Source organism: Ceratotherium simum, chromosome 33 (genome assembly GCF_057802395.1).
Source record: "Ceratotherium simum simum isolate JZ-2026a chromosome 33, ASM5780239v1, whole genome shotgun sequence".
Taxonomy (NCBI): Eukaryota; Metazoa; Chordata; class Mammalia; order Perissodactyla; family Rhinocerotidae; genus Ceratotherium; species Ceratotherium simum.
The window spans coordinates 29,047,177-29,067,805 of NC_141932.1; the positions used below are offsets into that span (position 1 = coordinate 29,047,177).

The 20,629-nt window shown below is 45.6% G+C and overlaps 1 protein-coding gene across 1 annotated transcript in view; it reads left to right on the plus strand.

Moving 5' to 3' along the window:
* Positions 1-17,101, plus strand: part of CEP89 (centrosomal protein 89) — a 76,762-nt gene extending 59,661 nt beyond the window's left edge. The window contains exons 17-19 of the mRNA XM_087421844.1: positions 2,884-2,973; positions 8,834-9,003; positions 14,284-17,101. Coding sequence (XP_087277970.1) covers positions 2,884-2,973; positions 8,834-9,003; positions 14,284-14,524 — 501 coding nt within the window. The 3' untranslated portion in view covers positions 14,525-17,101. The remainder of the gene's footprint in view (positions 1-2,883; positions 2,974-8,833; positions 9,004-14,283) is intronic.
* Positions 17,102-20,629: the final 3,528 nt, after the last annotated feature.

Below are 20,629 nucleotides of genomic sequence, written 5' to 3' on the forward strand. Positions count from 1 at the left end.
TCTAGTAGCACCAGTCCCAAGAAAGGGAACTGAGTAAACTGGTGGTCTTAGAGGATGGAGCACCACCCAGCCAGCCAGAGGGATGCTGTGGACACGATTCTCGGCATCTCCACATGGATTTTAAAAGATGTCTAGAGCAGATTATGTGGTGAAGGGAGAAGATGCTGTGCCAAGCTGTATACGTGGAAAAAATTCTGATAGAATTTACCACAAAATGTAACAGTGAGTTGGATAGCTGTATCTCCAAGAGGTGGAGTTACAGGCAATTTTTTAAACAAATCCTACTTATCTGCATTTTATGATTTTTCCACTTTGAATGCATATTGCTTACGTGCATTTAACCGTGTATGTTTAAGCAGTGTTGCAAATCTCTGGTAGCGTAGGATTAGAAGTAACAGTTTAATGGATGTCATTACGAAAGAGACTAGCAGACCTGCTGAGAGAGTCAGAGACGGGCAAACCTGGAAGTAGCTCAGCCCTTCTCTGGGGCGCGTGAGGTGTGGAGAGCGCCAGGATGCACCACTGGCTTATTGCCATCTGTTAGAAAGATGTAAGGTTCCTCCATGGGAAAATGGACATAGGCTTCTACCCGTTGTTTATATAAGAGGAAGTATAAATAGTACACGGCTCTTGGGGGGAGAAAGGTAGATCTTTACTTATAATAAAAGAAATGCTGGGCCGGCCCCGTGGCTTAGCGGTTAAGTGCGCGCGCTCTGCTGCTGCTGGCGGCCTGGGTTCGGATCCCGGGCGCGCACCGACGCACTGCTTCTCCAGCCATGCTGAGGCCGCATCCCACATACAGCAACTAGAAGGCTGTGCAATTATGACATACAACTGTCTACTGGGGCTTTGGGGGAAAAAAATAAATAAAATTATTAAAAAAAAAAAAGAGTTATTACTGCTTGTTTAAAAAAAAAGAAATGCTAATGAAGCTAGTCTTGAAATACCATTGTGTACTTACATTAATGTGACAAAAAAATTTTTTTAATTATAGTAGTTGCTGGTAGGAGTGTGGTAAGCCTGGTTACACATTACTGGTGATTTCTAAGTCTTTTAAAAGCAATTTGACTTTGACACAGCGTGGTAGGAGCCTTAAAAGCACACAGACTTCCTGACCCAGTAGTCCGCCTCTTGAGAGGTCAACATCCCACCCCAAGTGCTGGACTCTGGCATTTTCCGTAGCAGTGCTGAGCACCTGTCTCTCCTTCTGCTAAGCCTCCTTGGCTTACCCGCTGGAATATCAAGAGGGCAGAGGGAAAGCGTGTTGAAAAAGGGAACGTGCCAAGCAAGCCCATTCATCTAGAAACGTTCATGCGGACCCAGCCACCATGTCTCAGCGCCACTGCAAAGGCGAAGCCGCCTTGTTTGCAGGGCAGGGCATGCGGGTTCTCCCAGGATGCAGGCTGTGTACCTCCAAGGTGGACCAGAGCATCCAGGCTTCCACGATGAAGTCGAGATCCTCCCTGATCCTCAAACGGGGGGACACTCATATTTGTGGGACCAGGAGGGAAATACAAATGGAGGCCACATATTGTGTGTCCAAATGCTTAAAAGTTACAAGTTAAGCCAGCAAACTGTTAATGAAATGAGTTCTCTCCTCCTGCCTTGACCTTTGTTATTATGACCTGAAAGCCAGGCTGGAACCTAGAATCCTCCGACCCTCAGAGTGCGGGGAACAGCTCTCATCCCACCCCAGCTCCACCCACCAGAGGGACCTCTGTGTACATGCAGACACTGCTGTCCCCTTGGCCCAGCAGGCTCCTTGCCCCTGGGAGCCCCAAGGCCAGCTCCTCTAGCCGGGGTCCAGGGATGGTACTGGCTGCTTCTGCCCTGTCCTGGGACTGTGGGCCGTGCACCCCCACTTCACCCCGTCCTCGTCTCTTGAGCCTTGTGAGAGCCCCTTATATCTTAATTTATTGATATTGGCATCTTAATTTCGAGTCCTGCCTTTAGGATGGGTCTTCCATGGGAGCTGTGACAAGTTATTTAGCTCTGTCTTATTTTTCCATTCTGGAAAATCAAACTGTCAATACTAGTCTACTTTAGAAAGAAAGCTCAGGGCCAGCCCTGTGGCGTAGCGGTTAAGTCCGCGCGCTCCGCTGCTGGCGGCCCAGGTTCAGACCCCGGGCGCGCACTAATGCACCGCTTGTCAGGCCATGCTGTGGCCGCATCCCATATAAAGTGGAGGAAGATGGGCCCAGATGTTAGCCCAGGGCCAGTCTTTCTCAGCAAAAAGAGGAGGATTGGCATGGATGTTAGCACAGGGCTGATCTTCCTCACAAAAAAAAAAAAAAAGCTCACCTTTACTTCTGTTTTTTAATTTTAGCGTTTGAAATAGTTAACTTATAGTGCGTACTAGTGCACGTCCCATCTGGATATTGATCTACATCATGCAGCTTCAAATGACATTCCTGTTGGATATACTGCCTGTCACGTTTGGTTTGGAGAATGGCATTGTGCGTTCATATTAAGTTATCTTTCATTTTATAATTATTCAGATAGTCAAGTTAAGAAGTTGTTTGCTTTTTGGCACTTATTCTTGCATACGATTGAAGGGATGGTGTATTCCACAAGAATAGAGAAGTGTGCTGGAAGCCCCGACAACTCACATTCCCCTTGTCTGGGGGGCTCAGATCTTCCATTTGTACCCAGGAGGGTGCCCGGCTCCTGCCCCTCCTCAGCGGTGGGCCCAGTCCTCCCCGCAGCCCTCACACAGGGAGCGGGAACCTGAAGGTGGGGCAGGAGGGGGCGTGGGCCAGCCAGACAAGTGGCAGAGTGGAGATTACTTGTAGTAGTAATACTCTTTGCAGAAGAACTTTGTATTATTTTAATTTTTCTGTAAAACTGAGAGCTCATTGTTTTTCTTTTCACCTTTCTCCTTAGGCTAAGTGTTTAGAAAGTGAGAAGCATGGAGTTCTCAACAAAATCATAGAAGGCAATATTCGCTTGGGGAGGTTGGAGGAGAAAGTCAAGGTAAGTGGTCCTTCAGCCTCAGAGATTGCATGTTCAGAGGGGAACGAGGCCTACTGGGGCAGATTTCTTTAAGGAAATGGTACGTTTTGCATGTATGTACACTAATCATCCACAGAGGAGAGCAGTAGAGGGTTTTGCTGGCAGAAATAGCACCTCCCCACTCATTAAGTAAACTGCTGTTCATCGGCTCAATGATAGCATGCGTCTGTTTAAAAAAAGGGAGAGATGGAAAAATCTCCAGGCTGTAGCATTAAGTTAACGTCCAGGCTTTATGGTCAAGCCCAGCATTTGTTGCTTCAGTTCGAGGGCAGCATTACGCTGATGGCACCTTCCGGTGTCTCTGCCCAGGAAAGCCATTCTCGCTGTACCTGCTCTCCATCCCGTGGCCACCTCCCTCACCTGGCCTCCGTTCTCCTCCCTGTGGTCTGTGTTCTGACTGCCGACCTCTCAGCCTGCATCCTCAGCCTCACCAGCCAAACCGGTCTCTCGAGGGTGGGGGCAGGGAGAGGACCAGCAGGCTAGAGGCCTGGGTGGAGGGCAGTGAGCCCGTGAGTTTTGAAGGGGAAGGTCTGTGAGCCATGTAGCTCCAAGTGTGGGGAATAGAGCTGGGACCCCTGGGCTCAAGTGCGTGTATGTGTAGGACAATGATTAAAAGGGCCTGAGAAGTGGAGACATAGATTGATGACATTTAACATTGGAAAATTAACAAGCCAAGAAAAGAAAATCGAAACATTGGCTGTGAATAAATACTCGTGGTATGGAGTGAACAGTATATATACATGAGTAAATGTATGTTCAGAGTTTGTCTGTCTGCTTTGTTTTAGGAAACATAAGGTTTAGTCTTAAATTATTTATTTTTTAGAAGTTAAACAAAATTTAGGGGCGGGCCCGGTGGTGTAGTGGTTAAGTTCGCATGCTCCGCTTTGGCAGCCCTGGGTTCGCAGGTTTGAATCCTGGGCGCGGACCGACGTGCCACTCATGAAGCCATGCTGTGGCGGCATCCCACATACAAAATAGAGGAAGATGGGCACAGATGTTAGCTCAGGGACAATCTTCCTCAGCAAAAAGAGGAAGATTGGCAATAGATGTTAGCTCAGGGCCAATCTTCCTCACCAAAAAAAAAAAAAAAAAGTTAAAATTTAACTTAAAATTGCTCAGACCCAAATATGTTTCCCAATGCAAAGAATAGATTTTATTTTCCTGTGTTTCATAAATATTGCTTAAATAACACAAATATTAAATTTTTGGCAGTCACATTGCCTTGTAGGTCTTGATTTTCAGGTGGCACAGACAGATGCTGCCTGAGTGGCTTTCTGGTTTCCAGTAGGGTCTGCCACAGGCAGCATCCTTGAGCTGCCCTGATCTGGATTCTCGGCCTCCCCCAAGGAACATCACTTCTCTCTAACTGAGTTCAGGGAAGACCAGTGTACCCTCCAGGGCCTCGTTGTTCCCGGATATAATGGACACAGGGCCGTTTGTGGTCAGGGACCTCCCCACCACCCATCCAGGGCACTCCTTCCTGCTGTGGACCAGAGCAGCTCCACTCTCACTCTCAAATGTGGGCTTTTAGCCATGATGCTATTTGGAGAAAGGGCTCCTTTGCTAAAAGGAAAGTTGAAAATGCCTGCACTAGTCCCGCACTCAGAACTCTGGGGAATTTGTCCTGTGGCTTCCAGTGGTAGATATGATTTAATTTAACCATCTAGGCTGTGGAGTTGTGTTGAATTCTAAAATGTCATCAGAGATTCCTAGCAGGTTATCTTATTTTTCTAGGAATTTGATTTGTGTGATAAAAATGCTATATCACAGAATATTCACTGACACAGTTTTAAAGTAAATAAGGATATGGTAAATTTAATCTTAAAGTACACTTAGTTGTCATAATCTGAACACCAAGCAGAAAAATAAAAAGAAATCCACACCTAGACTCATTGTAGTGAAACTGCAGAACACCAAAGGCAAAGAGAAAATCTTAAAAGTGGCCAGAGGGTGAAAATGTGTTCTTACCCATTTTATACCTACAAGGTCAAAAGTTAAGAAGTTTGACAATACAGGGTGTTTGGCAATGACATGAAGCAGTGGGAGCCTTTCTAGCTTGCTGCTGAGGCTGGAAATTGGTACAAACTTTTAGTAAGGTAGAACATTCACATACTTCACAACCCAGCCATTCCTCCCTTGGATATGTGGTCTTCCAGATGAGGACACTCTTACACATGAGCACCAGAAATCACGTAAAGAAATGATCATGTTGGCCTTGTTCCTAATTGTCCCAGATGAAACAACCCAATACCACCAACAGTGGGACAGATAAATAAATGGTGATGCATTCATAGAAGAATATCTAATAGCAATGAAAATGAACAGATTATATTTACAATAATGTTGGTGAATCTCACAAGCATAATATTGAGTGAAAGAAGCTCAACACAATGAGTACCTCTAATATGATTGCATTTATATAAGGTTTAAAACAGCAAAATTAAATTGTTTGGTGCATACATAGATTGTAATACTAAAAAAGGAAAGTGGAGAAAAGATTATAGCAAAAATAAGATTAATGATTATATCTAAGGGATTGGAACACTTGGGGACTTCCTGGATACTGATAATGTTCTGTCTGTTAACTTAGATGATAGTTACATGATGTTTGCTTTGTTATTATTAATTAAATTATGCATGTATGTTTTATATGCTTCCCCCAAAATCCACGTCACCCTATCAGTGAGGCATATCTTGACTATTTAAAATTGCTATTCATCCATTCTTGCACACCCCTGATTCTCATTGCCTTGCTTGATTGTTTCCTCCATAGACAACATCAACTTCTAACAGACTATGTAATTGATTCATTGTGTTTATTGGTTATTGTCTGTCCCCTGACTCTAAGCTCCACAGGGCAGGGACTTTTTCTGTTTTCATTCACTTGTGTATTCCAAGCATCTAGAATAGCACCTGGTACATAATATTCAATAACTATTTGGGGAATTAATTAAATAATATATTTTACAATTTTAAAAATTCAGCAAAATCAAAAGCAGTGTACAAAACAATACCTCAATTCTGCCTCAGAAAGGCTAGAAGGAATACGCCGTACTATTAATGATGGGAATCTGCATAGACATATTACAAGTAATAATGAGCAATTATGGGTTTTTGGGTTTTTTCTGGTTTTCCTATTGGCTTTTACTTCTAAAAGAGAAGGTCTGATCTTCAGAGTGGTTGGCCTTGTCTTGGGAATCCATCTGCTCATCTGAATAGGAATATAAAAAGGGCCCCCCAGCCACCTAGAGAGGAAACCTGTGATTTGGATCCTGGTTAGATGGGGCAGAATCTCTGGTGAAGTGAAGAGAAGAGACCTGGAAAAGGCTTGAGAAAATCCAGAGGTGATATCTCAGGAAACTCCAGCAAAATATGCCTTGTAAAAGTGAAGACATCACCTTGGAAGTTAGGGCTGTGAGCCGCAGGCAGCATCCTTTCTGAACCAGGCTGGATTCAGAGAACCAGAGGAGGGGCTACAGGAGAGGTGGTGTGTAAACCTTGGAAGGCTACGCTGACCCAGCCAACTATTGCTCCCTGCCGGGAACCTCATCTCATCCTGAAGGATGAGTGGCCTCCATACAAAAATACTTTAAGAAAAGGAAGAAAAATAGAAGTATACCTTCCTACACATGATGAAAATGCACCAAAACAATGTTGCCACAAAGGAGATCAAAATTGTAACCTATATTCCAAAGTGAATTGATAGGCAGGTAGGTAGGTAGATAGGTAAGTAGGTAGCGAAAACTTAATAAAGCAGTCAAAGCGAGGAAGAAATACCACAGAGCAGAAACACAGGAACCCAAGAAGAGATGGCCAGACAAAGGAGGATGTGAAATGGAACTGATGCAACACAGAAAAGAAATAGAAGGGAAAAAGCCATTTCAAAAATGTGGACTAAATTATAAGGAGCACAAAGATATCATAAAAGCACAATAAGAGACATAAAGGATAGAAATGAGAAAAGCAAAGACGAGAAAGCAGAGATAAAGATGTAAAAAGAGTTTAGTAGAAAGTGATGGAGATCCAGTAGACCTCTTGCTAGAGTCTCCAAAGAAGAAAACAAAACAGTGGAACTTATTCTGCTCCAAACCATAATTCATAAAAACTTTTCTGAAACAAAAGACTTGAATCTACATATTGAAAAGGCGTATTATGTACCTAGGAAAAATGGACCCAGAATGGACCCAGAAAATTGACACTGAGACCTGTGACTTTAAGATGAAAAAAAAGAATACTTTGAACACCCAGACAAAAGACCAAAACATAAGGAAAAGAAAACCATGTTGGCATCGCACTTTTCAACAGCAACACTGAATGCAGGAGAACGGTGGAATGCCATCAGTAAATATTCAAGGAAAGAGAACATGAGCCAAGGATGTTTCCATCCAACCAAGCTGCTCTTCAGACAGCTGTGACCATGTAAGAACTTTGTCCTGAGGGTCCATCAGCCTGAGTTCAGCCAACCGAGAAATGATGGGGCACACTTTGGAAAAGTGCTGTTAGTGAACAAAGAGTATATTTAACTGTGAACTAAGACTTAAGCAAAGCAGGGATAAGGCTGATAGAATAGAATATAAATGTTTTCTGACAATGTAGAAATAATACAACCAAGGAAAAAGTATTTACATCTGCCAAGATAGAATTCAGGCCAAAAGCTCTAAATGAGACAAAAAAAGAAAAAAAAGGAGGGTCCTTCATAATGCTAAAGACTACAATTAATAATATGTAGTAGTTATGAATATCTATGTACTAAACAACACAGCAGCAAATTTATCAAGTATATACTATAGGAGATAAAAAAGGGAAATGGAAACTTAGTAATAAAAGGAGTTTTAATCCACTTGTCTTGGTCCAAGACAGATCGAGAGATTAAAGAAAAGTAACTAGGGATATAGAAGATTTAATGACATAATCCCTAAGGTTTATTTATGTGTTTATATATACACAGAACAGTCACAAAAATTTTATCATAGATTGGCTACAAAAAAAACCTCAATAAACCCCTAAAAGTAGAAATAAGGCAGATATTTGTTGATCAAAAAGATGAAAACCAGAAATTAATAAACAAAATCGGAAAGCAAAGAATGTTCTTTCACCTGGAAATATAAAAACTGTAGTAAACCAATTCTTGAGTCAGAGGGGATGTATAAATTGAATGTCCTAATTTCTAAAGAAAATTGAATCTAAGTAAGCTACAAGTCAGGGTCTTTGTGACAGTAGTTTTAGAAATGCTCAGAGGGAAATTCATGACCTTAAATTCTACACAATAAAAATCTGAGGAGGAAAATCAGTGAATCAGGCTTTCATCTCCATCATCTGTTATCAGTAGAGTATGACGGGACCAGCCCAGTGGCGTAGCAGTTAAGTTCTCACGCTCCTCTTCAGCGGCCCCGGGGTTCGGAGGTTCGGATCCCAGGCGCAGACCAACACACTGCTTGTCAAGCCATGCTGTGGCAGCGTCCCACATAACGTAGAAGAAGACGGCCACAGATGTTAGCTCAGGGCTAATCTTCACACACACAAAAAATAGAGTATGATGAACCTTGCCAGGTCCTTCTGTTTTAATTTTATTTGTAGTGTGTAAAAAACTAGGCTTGATACAAATTAGAAATTTGGTTTTATTATACTTGAAATTCTTTTATTACTTTATGTGACTTTTATGATCCAGACTTGCCCCTCCCAGATCACACCTAGCCAGGGCTTACTCGACTCAGTGGGCGCTGACAGCCCCAGAAGGCGGGTAGGGAGTGCATCCGGGAGGCCATTGCCCTGGGCCACAGGCAGCGTGCCCCCACTCACAGAGGCCCACCTCCTCCCCCAGGGGTACAAGAAGCAGGCAGCCCTGAAGCTGGGCAACATCAGTCACCACCTGACAGAGCAGCAGGAGGACTTTGCTAGCAAGACAGCTCAGTACCAACAGGAGCTACGGCACCTCCACCGGATGCTGCGGGACACGCAGGACGTCCTGGACCAGGCACTGCAGCAGAAGAGGTAGGGCCGCCCCAGCCCCCAGGCATAGCTGTGTGTTTTGAATGTTTGGTAGAATTTTCCGGTAAAACCCTCTGGACCTGTTTTGTTTATTTGATTGGTTATTTTTGTTTTTCCTTTATAGTTTTATGTGAATTTAATATTGGCCTTGATTTTTATTTGCTCCTCATTTTCTTTTTAAATTGTTTCCCCGGCAATTGTGTAAGTTTGAGATGTGATGACACACATGCAGTGTGATGATTTGATACACATATATGTTGCTAATGATCACCACAGTAAGGTTAGTTAACACATCCTTCACCTCACATGGTTCATATTTTGTTGTTGTTGTTATGGTGAGAACATTTATAATCTACTCTCAGCAACTTGCAAGTATACAGGACAGGACTGTTAACTACAGTCACCATGCTCTACAGGAGATCCCAGCTCCTCATTGTCTTTCATCCCTCCTCTAAAAATCCCTGTTGTTTGAATATCTGACTTCCTAAATCAGTCCAGGCCTCTAATTGTCCTTCCCTTTTTTCTCCTCTTTTCCATCTTTTTGATGTTTTTTATTCCATTTTCTTGGGAGATTTTATAAATTTTTGGTTAAATGGTTTATTTCTGCTATTATTTTTTTTTCTTTTCTGGGAACTTTAAAATCTCTGATCGTTCCCTTTTACGATCATAATCAGACATTTGAACCCAGAGCAGATGGATGGCTGGATGGATGAGTGGGCTTCGCATATCATTTAAATGGATGGTTCGAGCTTTCTCTGGATACTTAGCTACAGATCAACTCTTGCTTTTGTGGGATAGAATCCTAGGATACAACTCTCTGGAAATTCTTGCTGTCCTGGCAGCTGCTGTGTTTGCTTTCCGAGCAGTGAACCTGATGGTGGTGACATCACTGGCTGCAGCTGAAGCAGTTCTTGCTGCCCTTTCTACGTTAAAAGTATGCCTCTTCTTCAGATTTTTCTATTTGCTGCCGTCACCTGATCTTCTTCAAGGTCATTGACAACACACCTAGTTTTTTCATTAGAAACTAATCATGAACTATGCAAACTCTGCATAAAACCAAAATTAAACTTTGCATATAAGCCAATAAAGATCATGTTCCTTCCTCAGTTAAAAAAAAATTAACTTAAAAAATAAGATCATGGGCCGGCCCCGTGGCTTAGCGGTTAAGTGCTCGCGCTCCGCTGCTGGCGGCCCGGGTTCAGATCCTGGGCGCGCGCCGACGCACCGCTTCTCCGGCCATGCTGAGGCCGCGTCCCACATACAGCGAGTAGAAGGATGTGCAACTATGACACACAACTATCTACTGGGGCTTTGGGGGAAAAAATAAATAAATAAAAAATTTTAAAAAAATAAGATCATAATCATAAGATTATGGGTGCATTATGTTCTCTGTGGATGTAAGGTTCTATATCAGTTACACCTTTATCCTTTAAACATATGGTAGAGGAAGTATTGCCAGTGTATTGAAAACATTGGGGAATATTGTGTGCTTTGTGCAGGTGAACTTGGTGGTCCCTCACATTGTTTTGATTTCACACTTAAGTCCGCCTTTTCATAATGTCTGTGTTGGCTTTGAATATACATGCATGCAGAAGAATCAAAATGACGCTCAGATGTGATTTTCTTCAAGTTATGGTAGGATCCAGGTATTTGATGCCATGCAAAATACAGATATATATTTATGTTTTCTATCAGCCCAAGACCTCTTAATGCCAGGCAAAACGGAGTCTTATCTAATAACATGGTTTCTGTAGTCGTAGAAGTTCTTGCCACCATAAGTGGTCACTTTGTAAAAAGTTGGGCGAATACCAAGTTACTTGCTAGACAGGAGGTTTAGAATTGCATTAATAAAATGGAGTTTTGTTTTTCACTCTCTTTTTTATTTCATTTTTTGCCCTTTAATGGTTTGAAAGTTATACATTCTAGTTCTGTTCTTTTAGTGGTTACCCTTGAAATTTCACCACGGATACTTAAAAAAACAAATCAAGTTTAACCTGCATGTCACTTTCTTCCCCCAAATGCAGGATCTAATGCTCTAATCTAATTATTTCCCACTCAGTTTATATGCTGTTGTTGTCTAATGTCATTACATGTAGATGTAGATATATGAAAGTAAAAACCAAAGATCTATTTTATATCGTTTTTAGCCCCAGAAATTAAATGTTACTAGTTTTTATATAGTTGTTTACTTTGATTTACCCACAGTTTACCAATTTCTTTGCTTACTATCCTTTCTTGCATCTCAGACCTTATTTCTCAGATTATTTTCCTTCTTCCTAAAGTACATCCTTCAGAAGTTTCTTCAGTGAGAGTCTGTTGGGAGTAAACTTTCATAGTTTTTACTTATCTGAAAATGTCTGCGTTTTGTGCTCATCCTTGTAAGATACTATTTGCCGGGTACAGAATTCTACCTTGATGGCTTTTTCTCTCAGGGCGTTCCACTGTCTTCTCTGTTTCATTGTTGCTGTTGAGAAGTCTTTTGTAATTTTTAAAATAGGTGGTCCATCTTTTCTCTTGTCTCTCTTAAGATCTCTGTGTCTTGTATTCTGCAGTTTCGTTGTTACCTGTTTATGAATTTCTTTTTACTTATCTGCTTGGTATGTTACTCTCTGTATCTGTGATTTTGTGTCTTTCATTAGTTCTAGAAAATTCTCAGCCATTATCTCTTAAAATACATCTTTTCCCCCATTCTTTCTAGATTTCCTTCTGAAACTCAAGTTAAATATATATTAGACCTTCTTATTGAATCTTCCACATACTTTATCTTTTAAATTTTCCATCTCCCTGTTTTTCTGGTCTACGTTCTGGGTAATTTCTTCTGCTCAGTATTCCTGCTTACTAATTCTCTCTTCAGCTGTGTTCGGTGTGCTGTTTAACCAGCCATTGAAGTTTTTATTTCAGCAGCTGTGTATTTCATTTTCAGAAGTTCAGTGTGGTTCTTTTGAAAATCTGCCTAGTCATTTTTTTCTTTTTTGGTGAGGAAGATTGGCCCTGAGCTAACATCCATGCCAATCCTCCTGCACCCCACATATGGGACACCGCCACAGCATGGCTTGACGAGCAGTGTGCAGGCCTGCACCCGGGACCTGAACCCGTGAACCCCAGGCCACCAAAGCGGAGCACACAAACTCAACCACTACACCACTGGGCCAGCCCCTGCCTAGTCATTTTTAAAAATAAATTTTGGTTTTTGCTTATCTTTAATATTTATTTCTTTGAATATGTCATTCTTGGTTATTTTATATTCTATGTAAGACAGTTCCAATATCTGAAGTTTGGGGGACTTATCTGGTTTTGTTGACTCTTGGTATATGTGGCTTATTTCCTTCCGTGTACAGTAATTTTTTACTATGAACTCATACATGGTTGAATTTAATCTGTGGAATCCTGAGGGCCTGGGTTGAGGATGTTTTTCTCTAGAGATGATTTGCATTTGCTTCTCTTTGGTACCAGAGAATATTTCTGTGGCTGGAGCCACTTTAATTTTATTATTAATTTAAAAAACAGGCTACAGTAATGCTTTTTAAAAAAATACAAAAGGACTTAAAAAAATTCACAGTGCCATTATTACATTTATAGTGTATAACTTCTTAATATCGTATATTTTTCTGAACTGCATTCTGGGTGATTTCCTCTGCTCAATATTCTACTTTACTGTTTCTCTCTTCAGCTGTGTCCAGTTAACTTTTAACCCATCCATTGAGCTTTTTCCTGATTGTTTCAAAAATATCTTTTTACTCTTGGTTCACTGCAGTCAGGGCCTGGGGTTGTCCTACACTGGGGAACTGTGTATTCAAACTCCAGAACCAGTTGAGAACAGGCAGTGGCTACAGTCCCTAAAGAGACTATCAGCAGGTTTCTTTTGAAGATCGGCAGGTTTTCTGCCCAACCATCCTTTCCTTGAGGTTCCTTCGCATGCTTCCATTTACCTGCCTAATTCTAGGATACATAGGTCAGAGTGTTTCTAGGAAGAGGAGAAGCATAGATATGAGTGAGCCCTGGGGTTTTCTGTCACACCCAGTTTGCATGGGCACAAGACCTCGTCTCTGTTCTACAAAAATCTGGGTTTCTAGCATGGACTTTGTCCTCAAAGCAATACCAACATTTTGTTTGCCTGCCTCTGTGGTTTCAGTTTATTGTTCGTTTGTTTCTGCCTTTAGAGATTTCCTATTCTTTCTTTTGAGTTCAACCATACTTTATTATGATTGCTATAATTTATCAAACATCAAGGTGTTTTGTTCCAGAAAACAGAAGTTAGGATTTTTTTAGACAGAGTTTAATGAAAGAGTGCCTAACACTCAGTGGCCATCATGGACTTTGGAAGGAAGCAACAGTTCACAAGAAAAGTGATGCTGGATCAGTGGGCATGTCACTGGCCTCTGTGAATCTTAGTCTTCTCTTTTTTAAACAATGGTGCTAAGTCCACCGATAATTCAGTTTCTAACATTTTCCAGAACCATCTGGCAGTGTCTGTGAAGGAGCTGGCCTCCTGCCATCCTGCACAAGGCCCGCTCCTCCTCCCAGGCTGAGGCTTGCTGTTCTCCCCTGCACGCTCCTCCATGGGGCTCCCCACCCCGTGAGGTCATGGATGCCGTTGTCTGCCCTGTTTCCTCAGCGCCCACGGGCTGCCTGGCACAGAGGCCTCGCTCAGCACAAACTGCTTTGCTTCCTTTTCCTTTTCTCACAAGCCTTAGCTCCCTCTGGGCGCTCACCTCCCAGCACGTGGCCTAGGCCAGTCTTCTCTGCGTCCTCAGCTGCGATCCTCACTCCTCTCCTCACCCCCTAACTCACTCTTCATGTCTGCGTCCATTGATGGCTCTGTGGATAGTGCTGTGAAAGGTGCCTCAGTGTTGGCCAGGTCACAGTGGGGACAGGCAGAAGGGATGCAGGAGAGGCCCCCAGGGCCCTGCCATGTAGGTGCCCGTGGCCTGGCCATTGTGGCATATAGGTCAGCCACCTCAGTTGGTGTATTTTATTTGTATACATGTTAATTCTATAGAGGACAAAGGATGTGTGCATTGGTGCCCAAATCAAGGAAAACACCAGCCTTGGAGAGAAGGTCAGAAGTCACGTCAGCCTGTGCCGTGTGTTTTCTCTCTGTCCAGGGGCCCTCAGTGCTTCATTCGGCATTGGCAGGCTCTGCTTGAGAACCCAGGCACGATGGGCTCGATTCTCTGATGTTAAGCATTCTTCCATATGGGCTCTTGGATTCATAAGGGCTCTGTAAATATTTTTTACTTGTGCTATTTTAAATTTTTCCTTTGTTTTGTTTATTTCTCTCAGAGAAATGGAAGGCGAGCTTGAAGTTGTTTGGGAGTCCGCCTCCAAGGAAAACCGAAGAATCCGAGAACTTCTCCAGGCCACACTGGAGAGGGCAGACATGAGGGACAACACCAGAGCTTTCGAGGGCCCCTGCCTCGACAGCGTCCCACAGGGAGACGTGCTGGATGGCTGCAACTTCAGCTACTGTGACATGAAGCCACCTCCCACCACCCACCAGAGCCTGCGGGAGCCCCTGGGCTAGGGCACCTGGGCCAAGAGGTCTGCCTGCCATGGGACAGGGAAGGGCAAACTCCCTCCTACCACCACAGCGCATTTTCTCCTTGGGGCAAGGAAGGCATCAACTGTCCCAGAAATTTAATCTGTTTTTTTATATTTTGCTTTTTTTTTAATAGTGTGCTGCTGAACTATTTTTCAGCCAGTGCACATCCTCTGGCCACATTGCCACTGAGGTGGGCTCTATGAGTCCCAGTGCTCAGGTTAACAGGTAACCGGATGAGCTGGCCTGCCTGGGCTCCTAGATCCGCAGCTGGGAAAGCACAGAGGAAACGGCCGAGCAGGACCGCACTCTCATCCTGGGTGTTAGGTGAATAAGTTTAATTGGACGCGCCGTCGATGGAAGCATCAGCTCTGGGTGGTCTTTTATTGTTTGGTGAAATACACGGTGCTGGGCCTCGTGCACCAGTAAGTTGTACAAAACCCGTTCTGCCCCCTCCCTCAGCCCTTCTCTGTCCTCCTGGGAAGGTCATTTTTCTGGGGCCACATAGCCCCTCCTCCCCTTTCAGAGCCCTGACTTTGAACACCAAGGTGGGGTCCCTGCCCCACTGCCACCACCGAGAAGGGTGCCAGGGTCACGGTTCTGCTCCACGCTGTGCCACCTCCCTAGGAAAATTATCCCAGCCTCTCGGGAACGTTCACTGGGACTTCCTGACGGTAATGCCAGCTGTCTAGGGCTGTTTGTCCCCAGCCAACGTGCTAGAAGAACGTGGGGACATCAGCCTCCAAAGGACCCTGAACAGTGGGATGGAAGTGTAGAATCCTGGGACACATCCTTTTAGGGAACCCGTCAGAGCTGAGGCCTGCGTTGTCAGGTGTGCTCTTAGGCCCAGCACCGGTCCTTGGTCACGTGTAAAAGTTATGCACGTGATCTTGACTAGATGGGAAGTTGAGTAGTTCTTTTACATTTTATTAAACTTGTTCAGCAGTCAAACAATTCAAATTTATTTTCCTTTTACCAGGTGTAGAAAGACTTACCAGGATTTAAAACTACGTATGATCCCCTAGAAGATGACCTAGCAAATAACTCTGATGTTATTTCAAGGGAGTTTGTGCCGACTGTCCAGTAATCGGTAGACAAGCCGAAGGGGGCAGCGGCCTTATGAGTCTCTGGCCTTCCAGACCTGTGCTCAGGGTGGCTTGTCCATGGGAACGCTGCTGTTGTCATGTCGCCTAGAGAACCACTTTTAGTCATCCTTTTCCTGCCTTTTATGAGAACGTTTTATTCCCTCGAGAGTGAACATTTTCACATCTCTGCTTTAAGTTTACTGCACGTTACAGTATACTTTGCAAGTTCAGTGACCCCTGGTCCACGTCACTACCAGGCAGGTGGGAGTCGGGCAGCACTTGGGCTCTGCCGGCCTCCTGCTGGGTGCTGTGGGAAATGGACAGGTGAGCTCAGAGTCCAGGATGTAAAGATGGGCCAGGCAGGCAAAGAAGCAAGAGACAAGGCAGCTGAGAGGTGCAGAGGCCGGCCTCGGGATCCTTCTTGAAGGAACTGCAACGCCCTGGGCCTTGCGGAGTGGACAGGGCTCCAGGAGCTGGAGAAGGGCAGAGAGGGATGTGTGGGCAGAGGCAGGAACTCAGGAGCAGCAGGAGGGGCTCTGGGGCTGGAGGGTGGGGTGGGCAGTGAGGCGAGACCGGTCTAAGGAGAGCATGGACTGCTGGAGGGGCTCCTGTTCCCCTTCATGCTGCAGGTTCCCAGTCTGAGCAGGAACCTGTTCCATGCTTCCTGGTGAGGCTTTATATGGCCCCAGAAACGTCCTGACCAGGTTGAAGTAACCCCAGGCAAAGTTATAAAACATGACCTGGGAACTCAATGAGCCCTGCTGCCCTTGCTTCATTAAAAAGCAGCCCTGGGGCAGTCAGGACCCAGTGGAGAGAGGGGCCAGGGCCCAGGTTGGTGTGGGGTGAGTTTGGTGTGAGAGCGGGGGGACGGCTGTTGACCCCTGCAGGGGGCGGTGGGATCCAAAGTGACTCCTTTGCCCCTCAATCTCCAAGAAGAAAGAGAGAGACCCCACCCTTTTCCAACAGCTTCATTCTATGTAGAGCAGTGGGTCATCCAACTCCAGTGAAAGAGGGGGAAATTCTGAATTTTGTTGATTTCTGTGTAACATTTATTCAGCAGTATACATTGGGTGCTTGTCTATGTGCACTGTTTGTTGAGAACAATAGCAGTGACGAAGGCAGACGTAATTACAGACTGAGCTAGGTGCTCGGAGGAAAACGGACAGCTGGGACAGAACGAGCCTCATTCCAGATCGAGCAGGGTCTTGGTGCAGGGGAACTTTTATGTGTGTTAGAGCACACGGCTATGTGAACCTACCTTTTCCACTACAAATTTTATGAAGTTAGACCAAGTATTTCTGGTAAAATCTAGCACTCAAATTAAGATGTGCTATAAGCATAAAATATGCATCGGATTTTTGAAGACTTAGTATGAAAAGATGTAAAATAGCTCACTAATAATTTTTATATTGGTTATATGTTGAGATGATAACATTTTGTATTTATTGGGTTCAATAAAATGTATTATTAAAATTAATTTCACCTGTTTTGTGTGACCACTAGAAAAATTTAAATTACATATGCAGCTCACATTATATTTCTCTGGGACAGTGCTGCATAGACTGACAAATGAAAAGAAATAGGATACATTGGAGGATATGAGGAAGCCGTGTGGTTTAAAACTAATTTGGCCTGACCTTGTTTTTCCAGAAAGGCCTGACGTGGCCTGTTGAGCATGCATTGTGCATCTGCTTTAAACATTTACAATGTCCCAAAGCCAAGAATGATGTCCTTCAAGAAAGGGATGTAGCTTCCCTCCATATCAGCATTTCTTTAAAGATAAGCGTCTCCTCCTGGGAACTAAGGATTAATTACCGACCTGCTGTGCTCACCTTGTGACCACTGATCTACTGTGCCAGCTAGCATCTCTTGACAGTTGTAAACGGGACAGGCCTGTCATATGTGATGTGTGCTCTTTGTTCCAAGATGGTATATAACCCCTCTGTACACCCCACTTCTCTGGTGCCGTTCCTTCCTTGGGGAGGGAAGGCCCCAGGCTAGTCCTCAGATCTGGCTCATGACAAACTCTCCCCAATTTTGATTTGTAGATTGATTATGGATTATTTGCGTCAACAAGACCTAAATGTGAAAAGCAAAACTAAGCTTCTAGAAGATAATTCATGACTTTGGATCAGGGAAGGATTTCTTAAACAAGATACAGAAAGCACTAACCACAGAGGAAAAGAGTGATACATTTGACTACATCAGTTAAGAGTCTTCTCTTCACCCAAGTGGAAGGACAAGCCACGGCGTGGGGAGCAACGCCGAGAGCTGACAGAGGCCTTTAGCCCAGGAAAGTGTAGAGACCACCCAGGGTGGCTTGGAAGGGTACAGTGAGGAAGGGGAGGGAGCAGGCAGGGGTGTGGCTGTAACAAAGGCCACAGGGGGTACCACACAACACAACAGGCAGTGAACCCCTGCCCTGGAGCCCTGCTCAGGGCAGAGGCAGCCACGTTCCCCTCTTCTAGCTATTTCTTCTGGAATTACCTCCATCATTAGCAGAAAGCTGATCCATTTAGTCACCTCTTCCTGCCATCAAGCCCTAGATTGCACCAGTGACCCCAGCTGCCTGAATTCTGGGAGCAGGCGGGGAGTGGGCTCTGCTGTCAGCCTGGCCTCTCTCAGGCCTTCCATGGAGCCTGGGGGCTCTGGGGCAGATTCTCCGGAGGATAAACCTCCTGTGTCCTGAAGAAAGAGGCCGGGCTGGCTGCCTGTGCGTGACGTGAGGGCAGAGAGCAGACTGCGCCCTAGCCCCTCCCCCTCTTCTGGGGCTGGGCACCTGAGGTTTCCTGCAGGAGCCCCCACCCACGCCTCGGTGCCCACAGCCCGGCCAGGACAGCCGACCCTCTCCATCTCCTGTATGTGCATGGACATTTCTCACTGTGCATAGGGACCTTTTGTTTATTTACCATGGTCAGCGGGGCTCCCAGGGGAGTGGAGAGGAAAGGTACATTCACCCCCGGTCAGCAGGCCATCGGCGGCCCTGAGAGGAGCCAGTCTTCCATGGAGGGAGTCCCATCATCCCATGTGCGTGCTCCCAAGTCAGGGGGATGAACCTCCCCTCCCTCCTGGGTGTGGACATCTGCTGAACGACAGGAAGACGTCTGCAGTGGAGGCCCCGGGGGAGCACACATTTGGCACGAAGGCCGACATGAAGAAACCACTGATGACATGACAAGTGCTAGGGAAGAAAAAGATGAGAAGCTTGTCGTGAGGAGTAAGTGAACTAGTATGCCGATGTGCTAAGAACCACAGAAAATGCTTGTGCAAGGAAGGGCCTTTGCAATTTAAGCAGGAATGTTGTCGGTGAAGGAACTCGTGCAAAGGCCCTGAGGTGAGGAGGGGGAGGCGTCGTCTGAGGGAAGGGAGGGCAGATCCCGCCTTGCAGGCCTCGTGGCTCTCTGGCTCGTCCCCTGCCTCAGCCAGCATCCGTGACTGCTCAGCGCCAGGCCTGGGATGCCCCCGACAGAGGCAGGGTTTTCAAAGAGTGGAAGTGGGCAGAAGAGGGCAGGAGCTGACGCAGGCAGAGAAATGGGTGGATGCCAGAGGATCCTGCTCCCACCAGGATCCAGGGCTTGTGAGCTGTCTGGGATGGACCCACCTGTTCCCCTCAGACTGGGTGACTGTCACCTCCCTGACTCCTCAAGCAGCTGGGCTCAGCGGGTGGGGTTACCTCCATCCAGGAGGACGCTCGCACGCTCCTAGATGCCCCTACACCTGAAGTCCAGGTCACTCTGGGCAACCTCGCTGACTCTACACGGGCTTTCCCATCAGCAGTAAAGACCCTCAGGCGTCCCCCATCTGAACGAGAAACTTCTGGACCCCACATTCTCCCCCTCTCCCCGGAGCGCCCAGCCCTTGGTGCTCTGCTCTGCGCCAGCCTGGCTGCTGCCCCACCATCTGCTGAAGCTCCCACTCTGGTGCTGACCACACCCCGGCCGCTCAGCACAGCCACTGTCCCTGTGGGCTCAGGGGTGCTGTGCTCTGCTGGCTCTGTCCGTTCCTTAAATGCTGGGTCCTCGGCCCCTGTCTCTTCTCACCCCATGCTCCCCTTGGATGGATCTGCCCATGACTTGCACGTCCACTCTTCCCTTCACAGCCCTGGTGAGCTCAAACCAGTGGCCTGCCTTCCTCCACTGTGCAAGGACACACAGAGGTAATTTAATCAAAGAAAGAAGCTGTTATACAGACACAGAGAAAGGGTAATAAAGGTACAAGCAGCTCATGACAGAATGGACCATTCACTAAACAGAGGACAGATCTTTGCAGGGCCACCCCATGAGGTTGTGTGATTCGTGCACTGCACAAAGGCACCCAGTCAAGGGGTGAGTGGGGCTAAAGTCTAGCCTAGACTTCACTTGCCAGGCATGTGCCCTAGAGGACAAGGCACCTTTTCTTCCCTACTGTCCCTCCCCAAGTCACAAGTCCACAGGGCTATGTCCCCTCAGAAGAGGCTCCTTTTTTCCCACCCCCCCCAAGCGCCAGTAGATAGTTGTACGTCATAGTTGCACATCCTTCTAGTTGCTGTATGTGGGACGCGGCCTCAGCATGGCTGGAGAAGCGGTGCATCGGTGCGCACCCGGGATCCGAACCCGGGCCACCAGTAGCAGAGCGCGCGCACTTAACCGCTAAGCCACGGGGCCGGCCCAGAAGAGGCTCCTTTTAAAAATTGCACAGAAATAGACACCTCATGACCTTGCATCTTCCTAGTCCTGAACTCTGTCATATTTATTACTGTTATTTATTGCCATGGGATCAGTTTTTACTCTCGGAGGCCCTCAGATGTTTGAAGGGTGTTGTTTTATGTGAATTTGGGTCTTTTTGTTCTTAAAATGTAGACTAGTCATGTCTGTCTTTCAAGAAGCATCACCTTGAGGAACTCATCCCAGGGTTCTGCGGCAGGAGACCCAGTGGGCCTACTGCCTCGGTGTGGGAGAGGGTCTGCAGTGTATGCACACACCCCGCACTCCACCCTGCTCCCCACCTGGGAATGCTACTTGACAGG